Source organism: Tubulanus polymorphus, chromosome 7, assembly GCF_964204645.1.
Source record: "Tubulanus polymorphus chromosome 7, tnTubPoly1.2, whole genome shotgun sequence".
In the NCBI taxonomy this organism is placed as follows: Eukaryota; Metazoa; Nemertea; class Palaeonemertea; order Tubulaniformes; family Tubulanidae; genus Tubulanus; species Tubulanus polymorphus.
This window is the reverse complement of record NC_134031.1, coordinates 1336453-1363853: the sequence shown is the minus strand read 5'-3', so window position 1 is coordinate 1363853 and position 27401 is coordinate 1336453. Positions and strand designations below refer to the sequence as shown.

Sequence of the window (27401 nt, the reverse complement as noted above, 5' to 3'; positions counted from 1 at the left end):
ATTAATGCTACCACCCCTACTCAGGAACAGTACAATCGCCCATGTAGACTTCCGGATTTTACTTCCGGGTTTGTTTCGCATCGTAAAACGATGCCTGATATCTTCCGTATGAAAGCGATGACACCTCACAGCGACCAGTGATGAATAATCCGGTTGATGAGGATGATCGTCACGAGCAGTGGGAAGATTCGTCACGTTTTGTCAACGATGTTACATCATCAGCAGGTTGGACAAACTCCTTCCCACGCGCATCCATATCCGACCCACCACCCCATTTTATTGCATCGCATAACTATAGTGTTCATCTCTTGGTCCCTCTTCTTTCATCCAGCTATTGTCATAACTTTCTTGGATGTGGTTAAATTGTGAATTCTAAATAAGAGCTAAAAATGTTTGTTTTGTCTTGCATCTTCTTTGCTTGTTTTCCCGAGACTGTTTGGACTGGTCATTTAAACTGCCTGCACACGGTAAGCACCTAGCAGGACTCGAACCCACTTGTCACACTTGTCACAGCTCCATGTCTCAACCAACCGAGCTATAGAGGCGGCCAATTTTGGGAGGTGCTCTATGTAGGATACTGCATGAATTTACCTCAAACTCACTAATCTTTTTCAGAGAAGAAGAAACAAATGTCTTGCGTCGATGACAAAAATGATTCATCACATGATGAAGACTCGAAGCTGTTTAATCCTCCGTTGTACATACAAAGATACAACGTTGTACTTGACATTCTGTTAGAAAAACATTGCAAGAAGGTATCATCAGTATCTACTGATCCCACACTAAGAGGGACCTGACAAAAAAATTTTTTGACCCCAGTATACATTTATACTTTTTTTTATATATAGTTCCTATAGGGTATTGGGGTCAAAAATTTTTTTTGTCACGTCACTGTGGCCCTACCTATTGTAGTAATCAGTTTCCTTATTATAAAAAAGAATCCCACACTAAGAATAAATAGAATCCTAAATGTTTCCTTTAGCTAGTATTTTACTAACTAAATGTTTCGATTAATAGTCGTCTTCAGGAATACTTATAACAAAACTATGAAATATGTATAGATAATACAAGGGGAAATATACAACGTAAAATCAGTTACATATTAAATAAATCTATAGCAAAGCAAAATTGGAAGGAAAAAGAAATTGGACAGATTAGCACTCATTCTGTATTTTTTGGAGGGATTGAAAGCCTTGCTACTTCAGGCAGCCACGATATCATAATGCAGCCATTTAAGATTCCAGAATAACACTATGACTCTATTTTACATTGTGGGATCTCAGTGTGTTTCATCAATAGTTATCAGTTTTTCGACATGTATTTGATTAAGCTTATCGTAACAATAATTTAGAACTTAAAAAGCGTTGATGAAATGAACGTTGTTTCTATTTGAATGATTTTCAGGTGGTTGATTTCGGTTGCGCCGAATGTAAATTCATCCAACAGATGAAATTTCGCGGTAACTTCGAACAGATTATCGGCGTCGACGTTCAGAAAGAGTTATTAGAATCGCGTAAATACGTGTGTCGTCCGATTATCGCTGATTACATCGACGTTCGTAATCACCCGTTACAGATGAGTTTATATCACGGAAGTGTTACTGATTACGATTCAGCGCTGAAAACTGTCGACGCTGCAACTCTTATTGAACTGTAAGATTCATCGCTGTTTTCAAAGTCTTTCCTAGTAATGTTAGTCAACTTAATCTGCCATTTTAAATCAATCTAATTACTTCAATGTGTCGTAAATTGATTAACGGATTTAAACCATTTTGTAAAATTGGACCTTCAGTATGGGTTTCCTCCAGATTTTCATATATTAAATCAGGATTTCATTTACAGTTTTACCTATACTAAAATACATGTTCAATATGATATTTCTCATGCAACAGATCAATTTAATTTTAAGTGCTGTTCAGACGGGTTTTTTGTATATATTCTCTTCATTGCAGCATTGAACATTTAGAACCGGATGTCCTCGAAGCTCTTCCCGAATGTTTATTCGGTAAACTGAAACCGAAGACCGTCGTGATAACTACACCGAATTGCGAATATAACGTTTTATTCGAGAATTTCTCGGGAATGAGACACTGGGATCACAAGTTCGAATGGACTAGGAATCAGTTCGAAGAGTGGTGAGTTGTGGTGGATCAAAACTGATGTTGAATAATCGCACAATGATGACATTTTAAAGATTTACCTATACAGAGAATTCTTCTGAAAAATAGTAATATTCCATTACTGTTTCTGTGAAGATGGGATTAGATAAATTTAGAAGCTGTCTGATAAATGGTCTTTGAATTACCAGTAATGTGTTGCGATGCTAGTAGTGCTTTTTACCTCAAAAACTACCAGAAATGTTTCTTAATGAAACCCTTTCATTTGCAGGTGTCAAAATGTAGCTGTGAGTTACAACTATGCTGTTGAGTATGGTGGAATAGGTGCCCCGCCCGACGATAGGAAAGATGTCGGTTTTTGTTCGCAGATGGCAATATTTACTCGCAAGAATGATTGCGTCATTGAGGAGAATGAAGACGTACATCCATACACACAGGTTAGTGAAGCTGCTGCTATAACTGGATCCAATTCCAGTTAAAATATTCGAAAAGAACTCATTTTAACTAAACCGACAACTCCGGGTCCTGGTGTCTAATATTCCGATGTTGATTTTGAATTTGAATTATAAATTTTTGAAATTTGCAGATTATAAATTGTTATTTCCCTCATCGTGAAACTAACAGTATAAGCATCGATAAGAAGATTCTGAATGAAGCTCAGTACACGCTGACTTCACTTTCCCGAGCCCCGTTTTTGGAAGAGGATACGAACGGACACGTACACATTCGACTCGAGGAAATGTTGGGCCAATCACATCAGTTACACAAGTTAACTGATAATTCAACTCACAAACTCAGGTAGATCTCACAACAACCAGTTATCACTGATAATAGACTTGTATCCCTCAGTTTTTAGATTCATTGAACTATGAATAAGTCGGATAAACGCTTTAGTCAGAGGAAAATCAAATTTCTTAAAGTTGGTAATGATAATAATAATAATATGTGTTTTATGTAAAGCTTTACATTTTTCGGTATTATTATCCGGGCCATTTTATACTCTAACATGTATCAGTCATCTCTCTTTGGGGAGAAGTAACACCGAGCTGCTAACAAGCGCTCAGGAGTCATCTATCAGACCAGGTACCCACTAACTCCTGGATGGAGAGAGGCAATGAGGATAAGTGTCTTGCCCGGGGACACTATGGTAATGTACAGGGTTCGAACCCACGACCTGGCTTTCCAGAGCCAAACGCTCTAACCACTCGGCCACACACTGCTCCACGTTATAGATATTCCAGTCCCAAAACATCTGACTTCGTAGTTAACTGCTTTATTTTCTATTCTAACTGACTCTACTGTCACTGGTGCATTTTCATTTGTTTCAGGGAAGTTCTCGAGGAGGCTGGATTTTCGATCAGTTCCGATGGAAAGAACGTCATCTATCCTTTATACCCATCCATAGAGAGTTCAGTTGAAGATGAAATTGATGTCGTAGAAAACTCGAATAATATTTCACGGACTACTGAGGAAAACTGGGCTTGAAAAACATTTACATTTTTTAATTCTTTTTTTTACTGAAAAAGTTGAATCTCTTTTTCTACATTTTTTCAAGGATTTAAGTTTGCATTAGGTAATTTACGAATTATGTATAAATTATGATGTGAAAACACATATGAAACGGTTTGGTTTTAGAGGAAATTGTAGTAGGTACCAGGTACAGCTCTGATTGTATGTATGTCTCATTGTACGCTGTAAAATCATGAGTTATGTCATTTTACTATGAAGTAATGTCGTCATTTTTGTTCACGCTTTTATAATATTTTAGAATAAATTTATTTTATTAATTTTTTCGCGAAAATTCATCGTTGTTCCTTAAAAGTTGAACTCGTTTTCTCGCTTTTCCTAAAATCCAGTTTTCAAACGAGCTCCCATAACCTGCTGACAAAGTTAAATAGCACTTATCTCATTCAAACATAGATTTATTGAAAAAAGAATTTTTTTATTTGCATAATAAATGTGACGTGATATAGGGATTTAATACATGTATCTCCAGGTGGCGAGCGTTGGTCATTCTGCTCTGGAAGAAATTGGTGTCGTGTTTTGACCATAAAACATACATTACAGGTATTCACATGCAAGAACCATGATAGACATATCAAATACATTTATGAGTCATAACCTGCTGCAAGAAAATTCATTGATGAAGTTAATGACCACATCTGATGATCCCTGCAACCTGTAATTGTCGTCTGGTATTCAGACTGGGGCATTTAAAAAATTATATTTTTCAGATCCCGAAAAAATCCGTTTATCCCAAATCCCTGAATATTCACAAAAATATTAAGACATACATTACGATATGTAAACTATTTACAACACGATGGAAATAAATTATTTCCCATGATTTACAGTAAAACCACTCAACATAGAATATTTACAAATAACATCGAACCCTCCCCAAACTATCATCACAGGAAACAATTACGCATAGTATTTCTAGAACGTTAAGCAAGGGCGGATTCTGAGATGCCCCCAACAATTTATAAGCCCATTTTAGAAAGAAAGTAATCACACTTTTGTTTAGAATGCCTAGAAATGACTTAAGAGGAGACCAAAATTTCCTGTGAAAGGATGCCAATACTTGGCTTTGCACCTTCCGTCCTCGCAAAAAGGTGCCTTGCATATAAACCCCCTAAAAATAACCCTCAATCCGCCCTTGTTAAGAGTTTCACAGTTTCACAGTTTCTGATTAATTCCAATTTTGAATTGAAATTATAACATTTTCAGTAAAAGCTTCAAGGAATTAATTATCAGCTGTGGAACTGTTCCTAGATTCAGAACAAACAAAAACCGTACAAACAGGAGATTGTCGTTTGTCCGCGTTGAAACAACCAAAACCATAGAAACAGGAGATTGTTGTTGGTCTATTCCTTATAGATAAGGTATCTAGTTTTTGATAAAGTGCAGATTTTACACAATATAATCTAAGATAATAAATTATTTTCTTAATATCACAGATTAAAACCGAAGTATATTTCACTGACGAGTAATGACTGCACGAACACGAAATAACACAGCAAATCGAAAACTGTCAGAGTACGAGACAGCGATCTGCTACAACTAACACTAGTTATCAATTCCTTGAGCAAATTTGTGATTTACAAAAAAAAAGAACAAAATACCAAATTGAGCTACAGGTAAGCCTTAGTAGATCAGGGATCAGTTGCTAAGTCATGGCTTACATCTAAGACCAGCCTAAGACCAAAGCCAATCAAAAACTTAAGATTTAAGACCACTTTTGGCTTATGCAACTGGACTCAGAGTTCTTAATTTCATTTTTCACTTGAGAAGACGGCTGTAATATCTGGGAAACTAGACTGACACTGCTACCGTGTAGCCCTCCTGCCATGTATATACGTAATTAATACTGGCTTTACGATTGATATCAATAAATGATTACTAAAATAATTTTCAAAATTTGCTACAAGTCAAATAGTGAGCTGTGACGTTGCCGTTCGGCCTTCGTAATCAAGACAGCAATCTAAAGCACATTGTCTATAAACAAACATATCGTATTTACTTAATAAGCAACTGAGTGATACTGGCTTTAATTCTAGAGACTTAACATCATTAATTTCAGATTTGATTTGTAAATATTTTCGAGATCAAGGCCATGAAATTATTGAACTAATTACTTCATAATATGTTAACCAGTATCCTGATATTTAAACCCTGGGACCAGTTGCACAGTGAAGCCTGACATTTAAGACCATAAGTTCAATAGCTAATCTAACAACTCATGATTAGATATGAGACCACTTTCAGACCTAAGTACGGAGGGGAACGAATTGTCTGTGCAACTGGGCCCGGGTTAATGTGACTCTGATTAAGTACGATAGTTTTATTCTTGTCGGATATGTTTATCATTCAACTCAAAGTTCATCTTTGTTTCTATCATGATCAGGTTCACTGTCCGAAGCAGCTGGTATACTGGGCTTGGATGAGTCACTAGTTTGGCTGGAAGTGTGTTCAGTAGTTTGCTGTAAATGAGTCCTATCGCTAGCTTCTAATATACTATCGCTATGAGAACTATGACTAGTCTGTTTCGATGACGGATTCTGCTGCGTCGATTCAGCAGACGGATTCTGCTGCGTCGATTCAACAGACGGAGTCTGCTGCGTTGATTCAGCAGACGGATTCTGCTGCGTCGATTCAGCAGATGGATTCTGCTGCGTCGATTCAGCAGACGGATTCTGATCCACGGAATGCGAGTCTTTAGGAACATATACGACTCCATCTTGCAGCATAAAATCCCCGCGTTGTAAGTTCATTTTATCGGGACTCTCGCGTATCCACGGACCGCCGTCGGACGGTCGAACTTCCTGATCTTCGTGCAACTCTTTCTCCGTCGCGTAGTGCTGCTGCTCCACGCCACTAGGCGGCGCTTCTTCCACCTCGTCGGTCAGCGACGGTTCTCGACCGTCTAAACCTAACTGTCCGAGATTATGCGCGTTTTCTAACATTACCCGAATCGATTTTAAAGTTTCCGGTCGATCGTTCAATTCATCGACGGACGTCTGCAACAAATTCAACAATTCATCGGCGAAAGTGTTAAAATCGAGTTTATTGCCGTGTTTCTCGCGAAGGTGTCCGATATTGAAGAACGCGTTGTGAATACCGTTGCCGTTTTCACGAATCACTTCGACGGACGGTTCTCTCAACGACGTCGATTCTTTCCATTTCAATCGATTGATTCCTCGCAGTTTAATTTTCATATTATTAACGCTGATCGTCGTTCGACTTTCGATCAGCGAACCGTCTTTACTGACGGTTTGTTCGGTTTGTGACGAAACGCTAGTCGTCGACTTAATACCCGCATCATCGGCTGAATCGACTGAATCGACCTGTTCGGCTCGACTGGAAGAACTTTCGGATACTCGTCTCTGATTATCAGATTTTTGTAGAAGATTTGTCATGACTAATTCTGAAATAACAAGAAATAGTTATAATCCGAGTATGAATTACAAAACGGAAACTTGGGCCTCTATTTTTCGTACATTCAGTACCTTGTTCTTTGGCTTTGAAAGCTACTCGCACTTGGAGATTCGGATATGAACTGATCGCTTCGAGAAGCTGAGCTCCGTCCAACTCAAACAGGAAAACCATCGGAATAGTAACGTCCATTTTACCATCGCCAGACATCGCAAAGTAAAGAGACGTAGAACTACTGGTTCCTTTGTTATTATCTGTAATAACAACATGAAAAGCAACCCGTGATACGTGCAACATTATCTCAGGCTTCTACAGAGTTCTGGGGCCGGTTTCACGAAAAAATTTAAGCCTAAAATGGTTAAGTTTGAATTGTTGTCCTCATTGAAAACATGAAGTAACCAATGGCAATTACCGGTACACCAAAAATTTGAGTTTAACTTTTTTGTGAAACTGGGCCCAAGTCACTTTTATTTGACTTGCTTTTCCCCTAACGTTTCCCCGACTATTCCCTGACATGCACAAGTTGTTTTCCATGACTTAATCTGCTAAGAATCCAATCAATTAACACAGTCAAATACGTAAGACATAGATGGAAACTGTTTGATTTACGCACGATCTATCAATCTAAACAAATTTCCCAGACTTATCCCCAATTTTTAGCTTTTCTACAAAACCCTCTGACTACTTAATCCTGAATATGTAGAAAATCTCCTGACTTTTCCTCGATTTCCACCCTGTTCTAGATATATACTGCTCTCAAGAGTAAACTGACCTATAACAACTCCAGCTACACCACCAGCAGCTTGAATCCTCCTCGCTTTATCCACAAATAAACACGACCCTCGTTCGACTACGACTATTTTACCGAACACCTGATTAACGTTAGCGAGTTTATCACAGGCGTTGTACGGATCAGCGACGATTATCTGAGCTTCAACCTGTCAATAACATAATAAAACAAGTCATGGGAGAGCCTACTGACACAATGACACGCCTGACGATAGTCTCTAGAGAAACCAAAACATTGTCTCATTTAGATTTTGCTGTTAATTCTTGATAAATAAATTTCGTTTTCAATTTTTCAAATTTATATACAGTCAACCCCGGATATACCACCAGGTGGGGGTGGGGGTAAATGGGAGGGCGGTATGTCGGGGTTGACTGAACAGTGGCTTTTAATCTTATTATCTAAGTTGTAAGACATATCTCATTATTCTTCGACCAAATATCACTCATATCATTTTTCCTCTGTTGGGAGAGGCAGCTATTAAGAAATATATTTTGCGATTTCTCAACTTACACCCAATCCATTCTTGAGCTCGTATCCGAATTGCGCCGGACCCGCTTGTAAAACTATCGCTCCGAAATACGGCTGTGAAATCAGTTGAACTATCCTCGGTTCATTCGCTTCTAATAAATACAATATTTATAACAACGTTCAAATTCAAATAGACAAACAATTCATAGAACAGTGTTTTCAAAAAGAGCCAGGTCCCAGGTCCCAGACCCGTCTGTCGTTTGTAAAGGACCCGCCTGTTTTTTCAAATCAGCTTTCGTTTCAGGGACTGTGATATATTATGGGACCCTGCTGTTTTTCAAAGGGACCTGGCTTGTTAATTTCTTATTGAAAACACTGTAGAAGATTTTACAGGGGCTAGTTTTATGAAATAGTTTTAACTTTAACACACAGGATTCTAAGTCAATTGAATAAACTCTTAGATTAGCCTATAAAACCGGCTGGCTGGTATAGACAGTAATTAAATGCTGACCTGGAGTTGCTGGCTGCATTTTTGACAACTCGATCATTTCTTGCATGAAAGCCATTCCATCTTCGGCATCTTCAGGTGTCGCAGCCTGAATCAAACAACAACGATTCATCATTCATTACAGTTTAAAAAATCGAATAAAGAAGTCTTTTTTAGATTGAAGGTTTTTACCTCTGATGCGGTGTGTATCAGTTGAACTCTTCCGTCCGGCATCGTCGCCAATCGAATTCCCATTTTACGAAGCAACTCCAGTTGTTCCTTATTTCCAGCGATGAAATCGTGGGCTCTCATTCGTTTTGGGCGCGGGCTAAAATTAATTATATCAAATATATATCATACTTCGATCAATAATACACCGCATGACCTTCGTATTAAACCATAATAAAATCAACATCAATAATTTGAAATTCAAATTATCCTCAAATTCATGACACTTGTTTATGAGTCTACGGTATAATGATTTATACATGCACCTGGCTATTACTGAATAATAGAGAAATGAATATATTTATGAAATGAATTTGATTCATGTTCTCTGTATAATGCGTTGTATGCAAGTGATATTTGTTGAATATCTGTAATAATCGTAACGTTACCTTCCGTATACTGAAAATAGTGTGCAAAAATCGTACATGGTTTAAAATATGATGTGTTCATATCTATAGACGCTGTGCATGAGGAGAGGTCCCTTCACCAAATATAAACACCTCTCTACCTCCTTCAACCAAATACCTCTCTGCCTCCCTCCACCAAATACATCTCTACCTCCCTCCACCAAAAACCTCTCTACCTCCCTCCACCAAACACATCTCTACCTCCCTCAACCAAAAACCTCTCTGCCTCCCTCCACCAAACACATCTCTACCTCCCTCAACCAAAAACCTCTCTGCCTCCCTCCACCAAACACATCTCTACTACCTCCTATCACTTCCCTACTGCACCATTAACAAATACTAGGTGTACAATCTGGTTCACAATGTGACTAAAAACCTGACATGTACATGTTACTCACATGTTCATGTACAACGTAACCCTTGTCTCTACATGTAACGTGTATCTATTTACTAGAAGGGTTAGGTGTATGTATATGTGTTTTGTTAATTACTTTAATTCTTCAGAGTTTGGTTGTTGTTGTTGCTGTCGTTGTTGTTGTTGAGGTGGTGGTTGTGGAGTATATTCACTGAATGTTTTAACCGTAAAACGTGAGTCCTCTGAATGATGTATGTAAGATTCATACGGCTCATTTCTGTAAATCAATATATCAACGAAATCTGTAATTCAATCCTTGCTACTGCGGCAGTTGAGGTTTACACGTCCCCCTCATCCTGACCAGATCAACTCTCCTCTCGAACCTGACCGGGTACATCTGTTCTTTCTAACTCGATCCAGTTTCACAGTTCTCAGGCTTAATATTCAACTCTTAGGTTACAATAATGAATGTGAACTCATACAGTGGAGTTCTGGATCCTGGAACTGTAGAACTGGATCCACAACTGTGGGCCTGGATCCACAACTGTAGAACTGGATCCAGAACTGTGGAACTGGATCCACAACTATGGGCCTGGATCCACAACTGTATAACTGGATCCTGAACTGTGGAACTGAGCGTTGTAGTTTAATGGTGTTTGATGAACATGTATTTGAGTTTCACAGCCAGTACTTACGATCTCGCTTTTGGGCAGACATTTTCAACAAAATTCTTCAACGGCGATCGAATAGTTTGAGCAAAGTTCAGATTGTTCGGGAAGTCAGTAGTCGTCACGGGACACGAACGACCGTGAATACTTTGATCATCTTCTCCATCCTTCAAATAAAACAGACAATCATATAGACTTCAACACGTAGAGTTTAACAGGGTCGAGTCAATCATGATCTGCCAGTTAGGATCAATGCCTTTTAGGTGGATAATCGCACATATCTGAACTACCATAAATCAGAATTGACTTGAAATCAGATCATTAATCTCTTTTTGGGAGCAGTTATCAAAAATAGTGGTCTAATTGAAAATGAACTACCGGTAGAAATTACTGTGATCTAATTTTGAACACGTTCATGATAAACTTTGGTAAGAATTCATCATATAATTGGGCCCTGAAAAATAAGTAACCACCCTAATAATGTAGCAGCAGTTAAATCAACTACCAGGTACCGGTAGATGAATAGAAAATTTCGAGGGTTTGACTCATTGTGAATATGGAAATCTTACCGTATAATTGGAGGTAAAGTTGTGTATGGCGAGTGTCAGAGGTAATAAATGAGCTTCGGTCGTGAAAACGTAATCATCAACATTTATAAATAAATCCTCTTTCTCTGTGAACAGTAGATACAGATATTTAAACGTTTCAGCCATCACGTACGAATCCATTCTATACAAAATAAACGCACAGAATTTATCTTTTATTGATGTCAGATTCATAGATGCATCATTCTCAATGATGAAGATAACGAACAATCCCACAATGTTGATATTTCAAAGTTTATTCATCTGACAGTTTCTCAATTTTTATCTTCACCGAAACAGTAAACACTGTAGATGGGATTTAGATGAAAATTTCGAAATTGTCAAATACATAAACTTTGTAATTCGGTATCATCATTGCATGCGGAATGATTCATCAATCATCATTTCTCTTTAGAAAATAAGTGTGATGGTAAATTGATGTTGAATACAAGTACATGTACTTACTGATCTTCACGCTGTAAAGTGGAAACATCTTTGATAGCGGCGAATCCACAGTCGACACGTGCGTACGCGTTCAGATTCTCAATTACTGTTTTACCTACGTTCAAATAATAGTTGTCTCCTGTCGCCTGCAAATTCAAAACAAACAAAAAACACTCACAATGATCATTCATAAAACCTTTTACATTTACATCTAAAATTAACCCCACACCTCATACAGACACGGTCATACACTCAAACGTACCTTATACAAGAAATATGTTGATTCAATAAATTCAGGACGCAGTGGATGATGAGCCCAGTGAATACGAAAATCTGTTGTAAAAGCCTAGAACATAGATACAACTCATTTAGCTGCGAGGCAGGATCAGAAACTAAAGTTTTAGGTTAAAATTTGACTCATCGGGGAAGATTTAAAACGTCGGAAATGAACTAGTTTAACTGAAAGCTAATTGAGAACTATATTTATATAGAAGGATAATTGAATAAGGAATTTCTTACCTCTGGTAGAAAATTGTGGCGTTGCGTGATTTGAAAGAGCATTTCGTGAATTTCGATCGCCGGTTTCAGATCTCCTTTTAGAACTTGTAGCCCGGGCCAGAACGCGAGTAAAGCGTCCATAAAATGACGTGAATTCATCGTAGGTCGATGCATGTGAACGTCGACTAACAACGGTCCTTGATTGATATATTTCATCACTGCTGAATAATGCTGAAATTACAACATTCATTTCATCATTGAATCCCTGATTTATTCTTACAAAGCGAGGAATCTTAAATTCTCTGATATTTCCTTCATTTTCCCTGACCAAAAATTCTCTGATTGAATTATAAGATATCCTCAGTGAGGGCTGTTGCTTATCAAGAGGTTCCTACAAGTGTCACTCATCACCAGCAAAAACGCACCAAAAATTAAAATCCCCTTTTTTTCCCACATTTTCAAGAAAAAGAGTCGAAAGTCTCTAATTTTCCATGATTTCCCTGATTAGTTAGATGAACCCTGGACAGTTTCTCGAAAACCCGGTGCTTACTTTATTGAAACGATCCAAATAAGTTTCATCTCCGAGTAAAATATAAGCTTTCAGTAGATATTCGTAGTATGAATCAATGCCGGCTCCGACACCACTTTCTGAATCAACACAACGTAAATAGTAGAAAGGCTAAACAAAAATGATACCTTGTTTCTCCGCAGCGGCCGGGTCATTTTTGTAAAATATGATAAAATTTATAAACAGTTCATTTCTATAGCGGCCGGGTCTGTTATGGTAAAATTGATCACGATTTTAAAAAAAAGTAATGTATAGGGTAGATAGACGGCCGGCCAGGTCAATATTTAAGCTCAGCAGAGCGGAGAAACAAGGTATCAATTTTTTTTAGCCAAATATACAACATTTTGCAAAATTGATATTGAAGAGAGTTTTGCTGCCCTTACCCCTACGGACCCAGTCACCACTGTGAATATTGATAACTGTTCCGACTAAATCACTCTGTCGATGTCGCTGCTCCCATAAATAATTCAACGCCTTCTTTGCCTTAGCCTGAAATTAAATTCACACATTTGAAATCTAATACAATGGACGAGGATTGTACATATTCTAATAACCGTTTCAGTGCTGACTATCCAAATAAACCTAATGCGTGTCCAATAATATTTTGAAGCCCAGGACCCGGTTCCACAGTTGAGAGTTAGAGTTAACTCTTGAGTTAAAGTAAGTTCATTTTCAATGTTTTAAATCTAGTCAAATTTAACTCAGAACTGCGGAACTGGGTCCTGTGTATCATCATGAGTAACTAATATTTCACTATTATCTTTTAATATTTATCTTTAAATATAGATAACAACTTATAACTAATAAAATGGATACACGATGCAGGGTACTAGCATATTCCAACACTAATTTATACACTGCACTGCGGTGTATGCACAGTGAAAGGGTTGAAGGCTCTTACCTCAAATGTTGGATCACCAGTCATTCTACTGAGGGCTGCAAACTCTAGTATAATAGTTCCAGCGCACGCCGTACAGGTATCCGTTTCTGAACCGGTGCGAGACGTTCCTTGATTTAAACCGTATTTCAAGTTAACCTGAATCGAACACAAATTTCAAGTGATTTCTACACGAGGTTTTCACCGTGATTATTGAGAGAATGTACCGGTACTCACTCGCGGATATGGAATTCCTGTACTCGTATTGAAAGCAGGTAACAACCTGTATCCTAAATCTTTAGCCATCGTTAACAGTTCGTCGTTATACCATTGCATTCCTAGATCTTTTTTCTGTAGATACTTAGCCATTGTGTGTCCTCCTAGCAAACCCCTGAAAATATGTGACACACACATTCATAAATATCAAGGTTTTACTTTCAATCACCAACAATTACATCTTTGACAGCAACTTTGACATAACTTAAATCTAAAGATTCTTACAGATCAGGGAATCCAAAACTCAGGGTGTTCCATGCGTCACAATCAAAATCAAATATTCCCTAATTTTCAAGAGAAGTGTTGGAATTCTCTGATTTTCTCTGCAGGGAAAAATATATCACGAATTCGCTGATTTGCCCTAATCGGTAAGATCGCCTGCAAAATCGCTAATTTCAGCGTTATTCATGAAACCTGATAAGTTTTTACCCTGTTTTAATAGTAAATCTTACCCCATTATACGAATGTTCACTTCGAAAACCGATATGACGATATCTCGATCAAAACTCACGTCACGTATCACGAGTTTCACAGCCTTCTCAAACTCTTCAGTCTCGCCGAGAACCTACAAAAACGGAACCAAACGATTGTTTGAATAGACAGGAAAATAGGCCTTAAATACAGGGTCGATGAGATTGAAATAATATATACCGCTAACGTATCCAGTGTGTCGACCAGAGTCAGAGAATAACTACAATTAATAGATAATCACATCTGAAAAAAGTGCTTGAATTAAGGATTGATTAAAAAACAACAAACTTTTTACGTACTTCCCTAAAGAGTCATCTACATCGCCTCTAGACGGTTCAACACCGCGAACTCTACCTTTACAACTCAACGGCATCAGTTCATCAGCCGGATACGCATTTTTCTAGCAAATAAAAAAAACATGGTTAGAACAGGAGGTAGATCCAACAGATCACCCACAGGCGAACATCTCAGCGAGTGACAGAGGACCACAGGGGCTCGTATTTGAAGTTCGGGGATGAACAGTAACTTAGATCATCCAATATCCCAGATACTGTAAAAACGAAAACCCAGGCAAAGTTCCTGGGGGTAAAAGTGCAGATCCGCACCTCTCGTGATTGACGCAATCTACTGAATGACAGAATCCACGCTAAAATCTTTCCAGTGAAGATTCAAAATTAACCGATGGCAATGTATGAATTGCTGATGACATTTTGAATCTGAAACAATCATATTTAATGTAATTGATTGAACCGTTTACGCGGAGATGTGCGGATCTGCACATTAACCATACCTGGGATACTGGATTATCTGAACAATGATGCAAGGTTTATTATATATTAAGCAGCCCTCTTCTTCCAGATACGAGCATCTGTGAAAATGACACAGAAAACCTGAAACAATCTCTTACCATATAACTGTTATATGCGTGAAAAAAACTTTCCAAAACTTTAGCTCTGAAAGAATCATTTTAAACGACGAATTAAAAATGGTAGAAATAAAATAGTTTTTATTCCACCATTACCAACCAAACCCGGAAATGAATTTTCTTACTTCATTTCTCGTTTTTCAGTTTTACTCATTGCGTTTGCGGCATCGAAATAAAACACGAGTATGACCAGAACTAGCAGCTGATTACTGTTCATTATCAGGGGATCAGTAGCGGGCCTCACGCTGCTGTTAGTCTAATGAGGGAATTGAAAGAGGATTTTGCGAGAAGTGTCACTGTCAACGAGCGGCCATTTTTCAACGTGGCGCAGCGCCGTCTTCAACTGATTCTCGGTTCGAATCCCATTTAAAAAGATTCAAACAAAACCTGTTTTTAAATTGAACAAATGTAAGTGATATAATTAAGCAAATACATACTATGGAAGCCCTGAGACGACATTGCCAGTTGCTAGTTGCCAGTTGCCAAATGCTTCTTGTTTGCTAGCTTTGGTTGCTTGCTTGAGTACTCTGTCTTTCGAAAAGAAAGGCTCAAATAAATTTTTTCCCTTACCAATCTTATCCATAAACAAACATTTACATGTTAACGCCATTAAAATACTTTGGAAAAAAAGATACTATCATTTTAAGACTGAAAACAAGAAAGGAAATTCTTAATATGGACTTTCCTAGATTTACATGATGACACCGTTTAATCCAGTATCAAAATTAAAGATAGAAATTTGGGTTTTTCAAATTATGAGTGGTACACGCTGCAAGTAATCTAAAAACCCGTCTCCACTCAATTGAATAAGGATTTTTATGAATTAAAATCTGTCTATTGACGGGGGTTTTGACCCCCGTATCCTGGGTAGGCCTACTATGTATAAAAATAACCCAGACTGAAACACCCATGCTGGGCTAACCAGGATACAAGAGATACTTTTGCAGCGAGAGATACAAAAACATAGAAACTCCATCGACAATCTCCTTGCCTTAAAGTCCTGCTGAGGAAACCACCAATTAAGCATTCAAAACGCTAAGAAAGCCTGGGTAGACAAATTCGAAACGTCTGCATGCAAACCCAGATGAAATTTGGTCAACCTTCCGAACAATGACCAAACAACAGTCTAAGACGAATGACCGCAGTCATCAAAAATCTTCTTGATAATTAACAACCAGGGCCCATAAACAAAGGGCTGACCGTACGTATAATACGGGACTTAAGTTTGTGTTACGAGCGTAAACAGACTCAATTGAACTGGCGTCATAGTGAATTGCTTCAGATAAAACCCACACACGATCATTCGACCGTGACCATGTGAAATGACACAAATCGCGTCAATGTATTACGACATAGGCTACTGAATGAAACATAATGTGATTCATATTCCACAGCCTCCAATAGTATACCACCTAACTTGCAAACCAACCTCCTTGCAGAATGAATATATCTTTCAGGGTCGGTTTTGGTTTATTAATGAGAAATATTGTAACTAGGCATACTTTCAATATTATGGAAATAATGTTCAAGACATGTTTTTTTAAACAACATATGTATTTGCCTTTATCCATCGCTTCCTCGACGGATTTCTTCCCAAGATTCTGATAAAATGGCCACCCTGTCCTTGATGTAGACTTCAGGTGCTCATTTTTATGGGACAGTTTGAGTTTGATGACTCCTGACGTGAACAATCTACGCGCAGTGTCATTTGAGATGTTTCCCTGAGATGTTTCTCTCATTCGACCCGTACCCCGCAATTGAAATTCGGATATTTGCCTAGATCTATCCTCGTGGTGTGAGCTTCAAGCCTCTTTCAGGCATTGGTTTTAGTGGTTGTTGAATTTGAGCAGCCATAATTAAGTTAATTTGATATCCTGAACTTTCGATATTTTCCTTTTCGATTTTGGTTATATTGCTAATTCTTCTTTTCTCGTCAAGGCTTGTAGTTGGATAATGTGGGTAGGCCTAGTTAGTTACCTAATCGTTGGTGGTAAGCTTATTTTTAGTTGGATGGGCTTATGTGGTTTGTGAAAATATCCGATCGTGAAACTAAACCACAGTCAGGTTACTGACTAAGGTAGGAATACCTTAATTCCTGCTTGCCTTACTTTTTCCATTACCGGTGACGTACAATTAACAGGCCCTGAGAGGATAACCTAATTCTTTCTAACATTTATTACTCAATGATTGTATCACTGCTATCTTTCAGTGGGCCAACGAGTTGTTGTATGTGAAATCTGGATTTGAACATAATTTGTATTTTGAATATTTGAACTATTAACTATGACATGGAGAAAGTTTTTAAAAGATAGAATAGATCTACTGTTCGGATAATTATCATTTAATTATCTAGCTCTACCGCTGAAAAAGGATCCAATATGATTTATAGTCTTAGGATACCGGCACAAGACACGAACGACGTAAATTAAGCAAGATAAGTAAGCTGTAGGCCTTATGTACAAATACGGGCAGAGTACATCGATTAGTTTATGTATTCGCCACGGTATCTAGAAGCAGCACTAGACGATTGAGATTTTACAGAACTGTGGCATGCGAGCAGGAAATTCATCCACGATCCATTTATCTAACCCTCACAATTAGATATTAATCAATAACCCTAGGTCGTAAATCTAATTTGTATTTAAAATAAACATTAAAACATCGATCAAAGCAGGTTTTCAACTGACGTGGACTGAAAATCAATTCCGTTCAATAAAATATCTACATTTGGGTTTGCATTTGATCGTAGCTCTGGGCGAAATTTCTCCACAATCGTTCAATCGAGTACTAGTCTTTGACACGATCAGATGGCGTTTTCTCGAGCTCTTCAGCTTTTGCTGTGTTTCCTGGCGATCTTGTGGCGCGGAGTATTTCGGAGCGGTGGTGTGGCGCCGGTGGCGGTGGATGGAGTTGTGTGTGCGGTGTGTGCAAGCGGAGTGGATGGAGTTGTGTGCAAGCGGAGTGGATGGAGTTGTGTGCGCGGTGTTTGCAAGAGGAGTGAATGGAGTTTTTATGTGTCGTATGAATGTGTGGTATATTTTATATCTTATTTTTTTTCATTATTTTTCTATATTATTTTTGTTTTTTCATTTTTTTTTTCTTTCATTTCATTCGTCCCTCGCCCCCGCCCTCTCAATCTCAGGGTTTCAACTGGCAGCGGCGGAGTCGGAGTTCTCTAATGTGGATTTCGTTCCAGCTAGTGGCGGAGTGCTGGTGATGCGGATGTTACTACGGGGGACCTGCGATCAGAATAAGATGGGGGTGGTAGCAATCTTCGACTGAGGGGGCTGTTGGATCTTTAGGTCCCCAGTTTGGTCCATTCTAGTCTGAATCTGCTGGTTCATTGCCTAAGGCTACCCATTGGCATCTTGCTGATGGGCTCCCCGTTCACCCAGTTTTTCTCTCTCTTCTGGGTGCCGGTTGTCTTAGGTGGTGTGCTCAATTCTCAATTGGGTCCCCAGTTTGGTCCATTCTAGTCTGAATCGGCTGGTTTCTTCGCCTAAGGCTACCCATTGGCATCTTGCTGATGGGCTCCCCGTTCACCCAGTTTTTCTCTCTCTTCTGGGTGCCGGTTGTCTTTTGGTGTTGATGCTTGAAGATCGGATATCCCCTGAAGCCGAAGATGTTTGTCGCTTCCCATCTTACTCTGATTGCGGGTCCTTCGTAGTAATACCCGTGTCGTCAGCACCCCACCACTAGCTGAGACGAGGCCTCGTTAGAGAACTCCGACTCTGCCGCTGCCAGTTGGAACCCTGAGAACTCTGACTTTGCTGTTATCAGCCAGAAGTTCTGTGCTGACTTCTTTCTCTTTCTCAGGTTAGATCAAATATGATGTAAAGCCGTTAAAACTATGTATTACCAGCGTCTATATGGTTGTACTTCGATTTAAGCCGTGAAACTGTGTAAATTTTATTTTTCATCCAAGGTTCTTTCCCCTTCCATCAAAATCTTTCCCAATTTTTCTTGTCGCAGCGGATGATAACGTCTATATTGTATTCGTGAACTCTGTAATCTCGAGCATCTTTTGTGTACTTCAAATACATCGTAAACTCTGTATCTTCGATTTCTGATTCTGACCCCTCATCCTGGCCTTTCATCTTTTTCATCATCCACTATCAAAGTTAGATATAGTTGCAAATTTTGTTAATTAATGATTATGTACTCTTTAATTTCAGCTCATTTTAAGCAAACTTGGGGCAATAGTGGTATATCAGGGGTTGATTTTTACTAATTCCAAAATTCAGGTGTTCTCAAAAAACACTTATCGTGTGGGGAAGAGGTACATGGTTTGGCTGTATATGTACCTAACCCAGACACGAACGGAGCTGGCATAAATCTGTGGCACGATAATAGTTAATACTATTAATGATAGGGATGGTTATGAGATTATAAAAGCTTTCTCAAACCACAGTGGCTCTGTCTGACAAACATTTTGACTTAATATATAATATGCACTCTTCATCTTGTCATTTCGCTAGCCAGAAGTCAAACTCCGATGGTGGGAAGTCTGGTGATACCAACATCCATAATCCGACTCTGGGACTGAGTCTGATGGCACCATTGGACGTTCCAACAACATCATTACCTAGTCAACACGCGGGACAAAAAACTTAGAGGATGAATAAGGATATAACTAAGGTGAATTACTCATTAAGGTACTACTTAGACATCTACAATTAAGGTAAATTCAATGATGTGAAATTATTTTTAATTCAAGTACATTGACATTAAAAATGTAGCTGATACATGTGTATCTGAGCACATTACTTATTTATCTGTATCTAAGTGAACCTATTGTGTCTTCATACAGCTGTATTAGTTTTGATACATATTGCCAAAATCATTTAATGCAGATTTACTTCCGATCGAAGGGAGATAAAACAAATAATAGGGGAAATATTTCAATATCACTGTGTATGTCAGATTGAGAGCCTTATTCTGACAGGATATCCTGAACTTAGGTCTTATTCCTCTTGCTAATAGCTCTCTTTTACTAACCCCTCTCCTTCAAACTATATTCCAGCATCATGTCTTGCACCGCACCAGGGAGGTCCGGTCATAACAAGGTCTTTCAATCCTTATACACAGTGTACTGTAAAAGGGAAATAAAGATTATATTGCAATTTGGTTAAGGGAATTTCTAATTTACCACTAAAAATGTGATTTTATCTTAAGTTCTGATGAATTCAAATAGTGATGAATTCACCACATCTGAAATTCTACTTGTGTAGGTTTTCAGGCTCCATATAAATATTGTTCGACTGACAATTAATTGTGGCTAGTATGATGACTAATTAATGGATTGCTTAGATATCAGAAAATTAGTTAGAATTAATTCAATATAACGAATTTAAGTTTATTAGAAATAGCCCAGTGGATGAGACGACTGTATCGTGCAATGTTGTCTGCGTCTAACTGGGCCACATGTGTGTGGGATCTGTTGAATCAGTTAGGTTTTGGGGAATTCTGGGTTCGTTAAGCTAGTTATATTATCATAATCATAAGATCATTGTATATATTTTATCAGCAATATTTAAAATTACTGAAATGGATTAGAATACCATTCACTGGGTACAGATGTCTGTGGGAAGAATACATATCTCTTAAAAGTTTATTAATTGGCGATGAAGTTAATTTAATAATACGAACATAGTTTAGCTGGGAATCGAAATGTATATAGGGGCAATATTACTAGCAGGTTTGCACTATATGATACTATTAATCGACTAATCATAATATGTACAAAATGATCTTCAACCTTGTAATATAGATATTCCAAATCGCGATGTATCAAAATAGGCAGTCCCCAATCAGACGCTTGCCGGTTCAGACTGGTTGGAAGATTGAAGGCACCGGAACCGAATTTCCCGTTATGTGCTTGGATTTCAAGAAAAGAAAATTTATGTAAAATGGACCGCCGATCACGCAACTATATCTGTACTTCGATTTCCGATTTTGAAAAAACTTTACACGGAGAAAGCAAAAGTAAAAATTAGACAAAATTATCTTACCCTTGTAAACTTTCGGACTATTTACATGAAAAGAAAAGCAAAGAAATGTAAAATTAGACAAAATTCAAACATTGTAAACTTTCGGACTATTTACACAGAAAAAAACAACAAAAGATATGTAAAATTAGACTACCAACTTAGGAGACCCTCGCCGATAATGAACCCAGCAATCATAAAAGGTAACTTAATATAGTTGAAATTATTGCGATAAATTCTAAATGAAATACTTTGTCATTACAGGATATCTTCTTTTGATCATTGCAGCTAAATTTCAACTATGAGAAAAACCCAGTTTGAGATCAACTACTCGTCCAAAATCAACCAACTGGAACAGCACACAACCAACTAGAATCAACCAACCAACTTAGATGATCCACGCCGATAACGAATCCACCAATCATAAAAGGTAACTTAATATAGATGGAATTATTGCGATAAATTCTAAATGAAATACTTTGTCATTACAGGATATCTTCTTTTAATCATTGCAGCTAAATTTCAACTATGAGAAAAACCCAGTTTGAGATCAACTACTCGTCCAAAATCGACCAACTGGAACAGCGCACAACCAACTAGAATCAACCAACCAACTTAGATGATCCACGCCGATAACGAATCCAGCAATCATAAAAGGTAACTTAATATAGATGGAATTATTTCGATTCATTCTCAATGAAATGTTTTGTGATTACATGATATCTTTGTTTACTCTTCAGCTGAATCCTATCTTCATCAAACTGCCCAGCTTGAGATCAACAACAAATCATAAATCTACCGATAAGAACGGCCCACACAACAATTCAAGCTTAAATCAAATGCATCAATGAACTTAGAACATTTTAACTGATACGGAACCCAGCAAACTTGAAATGTAAGTTGATATTTTATGGAAATGATAATGATGAATTCTAAATGAAATAATTTGTCATTACATCTTCTTTTTATCATAGCAGCTAAATTGCAACTATTAGAAAAAACCCAGCTTGAGATCAACTACTCTTCCAAAATCGACCAACTGGAACAGCGCCATTTGCCAAATTTTTGTAGTCTCTCCTACTGTAAACAGAGGGCGCATGGGTCTGCTGGCATAGCCACTGACTAGAGATAGCCACTGTTGTCACAGTTGATACAGTACGATGTGACCCGGCTACAAAGTCAAAGGAGCGCTTGAGGTCAACAACTCATCTAAAATCTACCGATTAGAGAACAGCGCACAGAAGAGGCCTGAATTCTGAATGAAATATCTGTATTTACAGGATATCTTTGTTTACTCATTTTCAGCTAAATCCTATCTATATGAAACTGCCGCTCATGAGATCAACAACTCGTTTAAAATCTGCCGATTAGAGAACCGCACACAGAAGGGGCCAATTTGAATTGATATCAACCAACCAACTTAGGAGATCCTCGCCGATAGCGAACAAAGCAATAATAAAAGGTAAGTTGATATACATGAAATTATCTTATATAATGATATAGAATTGTTGTACCGACTGCTCCATCGTTACTGGATGTATTGCCCTGAAAATTTGCCCGGCGGTAGATCTCGACGTCTTTTATCGCTTGGGCATGGTTTCCATTCAAAATTATTCACTTTCCAAATTTTTGTAGTCTCTCCTACTGTTCACAGAGGGTGCATGGGTCAGCTGGCATAGCCACTGACTAGAGACAGCCACTGTTGTCACTGTTGATACAGTACGAGCTACTGTTGCCTTTGTGACCCAGCTGCCGGGTCACGAAATTCATACATTATGAAATGATCATAGCGGTACTTTACATATTTGTTTCTATCTATAGTTCTGTAACCTTGGGCCTCCATGGGAAGAAGGTCAAGTGAGTCCTGAGATCCTGTATGGTCTCTATATGGGCACAGCTGATCACAACACATAAATTAGGCCACTTTGAAATGCCCAAATACTCGACATGCAACGAAATAATAAGTCGGAAGTTCTTCGTTTAGAAATCACCCGTGGTTTCCACGGGCTTTCCACTAGTTACGATTAATTCTGAATGAAATATTTGTATTTACAGGATATCTTTGTTAACTCTTTCAGCTTTATCCTATCTACATGAACCAGCCGCACTTGAGATCAACAACTCGTTTGAAATCTGCCGATTAGAGAACAGCGCACAGAAGAGGCATTTAATTACCAAAATCTATGCACCGGTCCACATTGCTGATCTGATATATATCCGGCCGTCATTAGTCAGTGATGAACTAATGCTACTACTACAACAAATAATTAGGCAGTTGGGGTTCGAAACTAATATCCGAACACACCGAGGATCCAAGCCAATACCGAACCCAGCAATCGTTAAAGGTAAGTTGATATACATGAAATTATTACGATTAATTCTGAATGAAATATTTGTATTTACAGGATATCTTTGTTAACTCTTTCAGCTTTATCCTATCTATGTGGACCAGTCGCGCTTTAGATCAACAACTCGTTTGAAATCTGCCGATAAGAGAACAGCGGAAAGAAGAGGCATTTAATTACCAAAATCTATGCACCGGTCCACATTGCTGATCTGATATATATCCGGTTGTCATTAGTCTTAAACAGTGATGAACTAATGCTACTACTACAACAAATAATTAGGCAGTTGGGGTTCGAAACTAATGTCCTAACACACCGAGTATCCAAGCCAATACCGAACCTAGCAATCGTTAAAGGTAAGTTGATATACATGAAATTATTAGGATTAATTCTGAATGAAATGTTTATATTTACAGGATATCTTTGTTTACTCGTTTCAGCTAAATAATATCTATATGAAACTGCTGCGCTTGAGGTCAACAACTCGTTTAAAATCTGCCGATTAGAGAACAGACTTAGACAATCCTAGCCGACACTAAACCCAGTTATCACAAATCACATCTATAAGAAAAAGCCCATACTAAGATCAACTAACCATCTAGAATCTACTGATTAAAACAGTCGACAGAAGAATGCAACTTGAACTTAGAACCAACTTAGAACTCAACCAACCTAGAACTCCTAGCCGACACTAAACCCAGTTATCTTGAAAGGTAAATTGATTTACATGGAATTTATTATGATTAATGCTATATGAAAAATAGTGTATATTGTAAGATATCGTATGATTACAGGATGTCTTCTTTTATTCATTTCAGCTAAATTACATCTATAAGAGAATGCTCAGCCAAAGTTTAACTAGTCAAAAATGTACTGATTCGAATAGCCAACAGAATATTCCAACTTGAATTGAAATCATCAACTGAACTCAGCAATCTTGAAAGGTAAGTTGATTCACATGGAATCTATTATCATTAACCCTTTTAAGTTCAAGTTTTTTTCTCTGTGACTACCCTAGAAATTCAATTTTTTTCGGCCATTGTTGCGCTTTTCGAAAACTCATATTTGAAGCCATAAAGTTCAAAAACTATCGGTCCAATAGCTTAGCAGTGAAAAAAAAGTTTTAGACAATATTATGACCTTTCATATGATACCAGGTTTGAGTATTTTAGTTAGATAGCATTGGTCAGTATTTGTCAGATTCATCAGATTCGGGGCCAGGACTTGGCCTTGAGAAGGGTTTGATTTTCGTTGTCTATATCATAAATATCATCTGAACTGTTTCATAAAGTCACTGGATTCACCGTCTATTAGCTCTTAATCATTGTCTCCAAACTCATCATAAGCAAAGATTTATGATTACTTGATCTGTATTCATGATTTTACCTTATTTATTTCGAAAAAATGACAAATTTTGACTCAAAATTGCTCAAAAACAATGAATTGCAACCATCAAAAATTCTTACGGCGAATAATCGACAGAATCGCCATCTACCGACTAATGATGTGCTATGATGAAAACCTGTAGGTGAAACGACGATTATTTACACTTTTACAGCGCATGCCGAGACTCGACCTACGGTCGAGCATGAACTTAAAAAGGGTTAATGCTGTATGAAATATTGTGTGAATACAGGATATCTCCTTTTGTGCATTTCAGCTATATCACATCTATAAGAAAAAGCCCATACTAAGATCAACTAATCATCTAGAATCTACTGATTAGAACAGACCACAGAAGAATGCACCTTGAATTTTACTAATCAACCAACTTAGAACTGCTAGCTGACACTAAACCAAGTTATCTGGAAAGGTAAATTGATTTTATTATCATTAATGCTACATGAAAAATTGTGTAGATTGTAAGATATTGTATAATTACAGGATATCTTCTTTTATTCATTTTAGCTAAATCACATCTATAAGAAGAAGCCCACCCTGAGATCAACTCGTCATCTAGAATCTACTGATTAAAACTGCCAACAGAAGATTCTAACTTGAATTGAAATCATCAACTACCACAGAAGAGTCCAACTGCGTAGGCCTAGAAGTCCAGATGAGAAATTCAGCCAGCAGCGGTTTATCGCCCAATGACCGATTTCTTCTACACGTGGAGCACAGACAATGCGTGTGTTATATATAAACAATAAGTCAGGAGCAGTAGAGACAATGTAAATATATTGTGAACATTCATTCAGGAGCAGCACAGACAATGCGTACCTTATAAACACTTGTTCAGGAGCAGCAACGTCAGTAGAATATGTAAAGTATTGATTTATTTTGAGCATTACCTTTTTACAAACCAGTCTGATGTGTAACATGGGTTTCAAAATGCGTCTTAAAATGCACTGTCTATTTTGAAGAGGCGGAAATAAAGAAATAGTTTTAATGTTGATTAATGCAAATTGAAGTTAGATAATTAGGGCTCTGGGCCTGAGAAGGAACTATTCATATTTGGCATCCTAATTCTTTCATATTGATTAGGCAAACTGTTTTCGATTTGTAAACAGATGTGTCATGTCCTTTGTAATGTGACAGAAAGTTCCTTCTTGGAGTCTCGTGAAATCTACGCTCCATTAATTGATGGTATTGATCGCATTCAGCAACACGGTTCGACGTAGGTTCGTTGAAATACTTGGGCTTTGAATAAAGATGTTTTGAAAATGATTCCTTGGCCAAAAAGTGGGCCTTCAGTATAGACTGGCTACGCCCTTGAATAATCACGTAGTTAAGAAAAACATAGACTATAATGTTTGGCAGTGTTCTGTGTACAAATACTAAGTTTATATACCAAAGTGTTGATGTATTTGTTGATGCCATAATTTTTTTCCAATGCCCATAAAAGCGATTTGACTAATGAGTAGAATATCTCGATTTTCACATAGAGTTTTAGCATTGAGCTCCCATGTAGATAATCATAGCTAGGTATATGAAAACTTGTATCTTAGTACATTGTATCCACAGAGGTATAAGAGAGGTATAGCTAGGAATAATGTGATATAAAGGAATAAATGATAATGGCCAGCAATAATTTTGATCGTTTTAATTCCGTTTATAGCTGTTTTAACTTCTTTCATCGTCATCCATATCATAAGGTTGAGTTGCTTTCAATGATCGCTTAACTCCAAAACGGGGTTTTTAATGATAAACGATTATTTAGGAGCAGCAGTGAATTTGTAGCACTTTTTTAAAGTGAGCCCATATTTCCACCGGTAAGAAATTCCTGATGATGTAAATAGTAACAAATAGTACAAAATACAAAGTACAAAATACATAATTAAAGAAGTAAATAAATAAAATAAAACAATGAAAAAAAAATACATAACAAAATAAATATTAAAAAAAAAAAACAAATAAAATCATAAGTAATAAAAAATAAACAAAAACGAAAAAACAATAGTTAACTTCTATAATTATAATCATCATCAGGAATTTTTTTTAAATAACTTAATCTAATCATTAAAGGTTCTTCTTCACATGGAACAACCTTCTCTAGAGTTTCCCAACCTCTTGAGATCTTTTCTGTTGTTGTTTTAAGTGTTCTATCGGATCAGTTAGTAATAAACAAAACAAATAACCATAAACCTTAACTAAACCAAACACACTAAAAAATAACTGATTCGATAGAATGCTTCAAATAACTGATGAAAGATCGCCCGCCCTTTTACCTATATATCACACCCTATCACTGCTGTAACTGTTAATTGTTTTAGGGATAATATCTGGGAGATTTTACATTTTACTCTTTTTTTAGAAAGAATGTTAAACAGCTATAAACATGATTAGTTATCGATAGTAAAATTATTGTCATGTTTTCAAATAACTTTGTATTAAATGTATTAAATGAGCGAACTGATAATGTTTGAAAATCATAAGTTAAGACGAGGGGCAGCGAAAGCGGGACTTTGTAGGTTTTGTCTCTAGTTTGAATGCTTTTATGACGCACCGTTATTAAAATACAGTCCATTTGTT

General features: G+C 37.5%; 2 protein-coding genes and 1 long non-coding RNA gene across 5 annotated transcripts; 2 read left to right on the top strand and 1 right to left on the bottom strand.

The window, feature by feature from the left end:
• Positions 1–59: 59 nt before the first annotated feature.
• On the top strand, positions 60–3863 carry LOC141908988 (small RNA 2'-O-methyltransferase-like). Of its 2 annotated transcripts, none has more exons than XM_074799308.1 (7): positions 60–225; positions 616–755; positions 1405–1652; positions 1952–2134; positions 2388–2553; positions 2703–2914; positions 3445–3863. In XM_074799308.1, exons 1-7 carry the CDS (start codon positions 141–143, stop codon positions 3599–3601), a joined length of 1191 nt encoding a protein of 396 aa, XP_074655409.1. In that variant the 5' UTR covers positions 60–140; the 3' UTR covers positions 3602–3863. The 2 variants fall into 2 exon arrangements, with proteins under 2 accessions (XP_074655409.1, XP_074655410.1); XM_074799309.1 differs by having other exon boundaries at positions 82–221.
• A 202-nt stretch (positions 3864–4065) lies between these two features.
• On the bottom strand, positions 4066–15391 carry LOC141908980 (ER degradation-enhancing alpha-mannosidase-like protein 3). Its single transcript, XM_074799289.1, has 20 exons — positions 15223–15391; positions 15080–15125; positions 14472–14572; positions 14353–14392; positions 14154–14266; positions 13663–13816; positions 13450–13584; positions 12932–13037; positions 12531–12628; positions 12002–12211; positions 11745–11828; positions 11504–11628; positions 11024–11183; positions 10482–10621; positions 8989–9124; positions 8821–8905; positions 8352–8461; positions 7824–7989; positions 7126–7305; positions 4066–7043 (listed from the first exon to the last, which is right to left on the bottom strand). Exons 1-20 carry the CDS (start codon positions 15312–15314, stop codon positions 5992–5994), a joined length of 3333 nt encoding a protein of 1110 aa, XP_074655390.1. The 5' UTR covers positions 15315–15391; the 3' UTR covers positions 4066–5991.
• Positions 15392–19573: 4182 nt separating this feature from the next.
• LOC141908994 (uncharacterized) lies at positions 19574–26648 on the top strand. Of its 2 annotated transcripts, XR_012619655.1 has the most exons (12): positions 19574–19735; positions 20868–21287; positions 21373–21514; positions 21600–21741; positions 21825–21979; positions 22390–22546; positions 23163–23429; positions 23513–23785; positions 23870–24142; positions 24248–24373; positions 25090–25242; positions 25338–26648. It is a non-coding gene; the product is annotated as an uncharacterized LOC141908994 (long non-coding RNA). The 2 variants fall into 2 exon arrangements; XR_012619654.1 differs by lacking the exon at positions 19574–19735 and having other exon boundaries at positions 20232–21287.
• Positions 26649–27401: the final 753 nt, after the last annotated feature.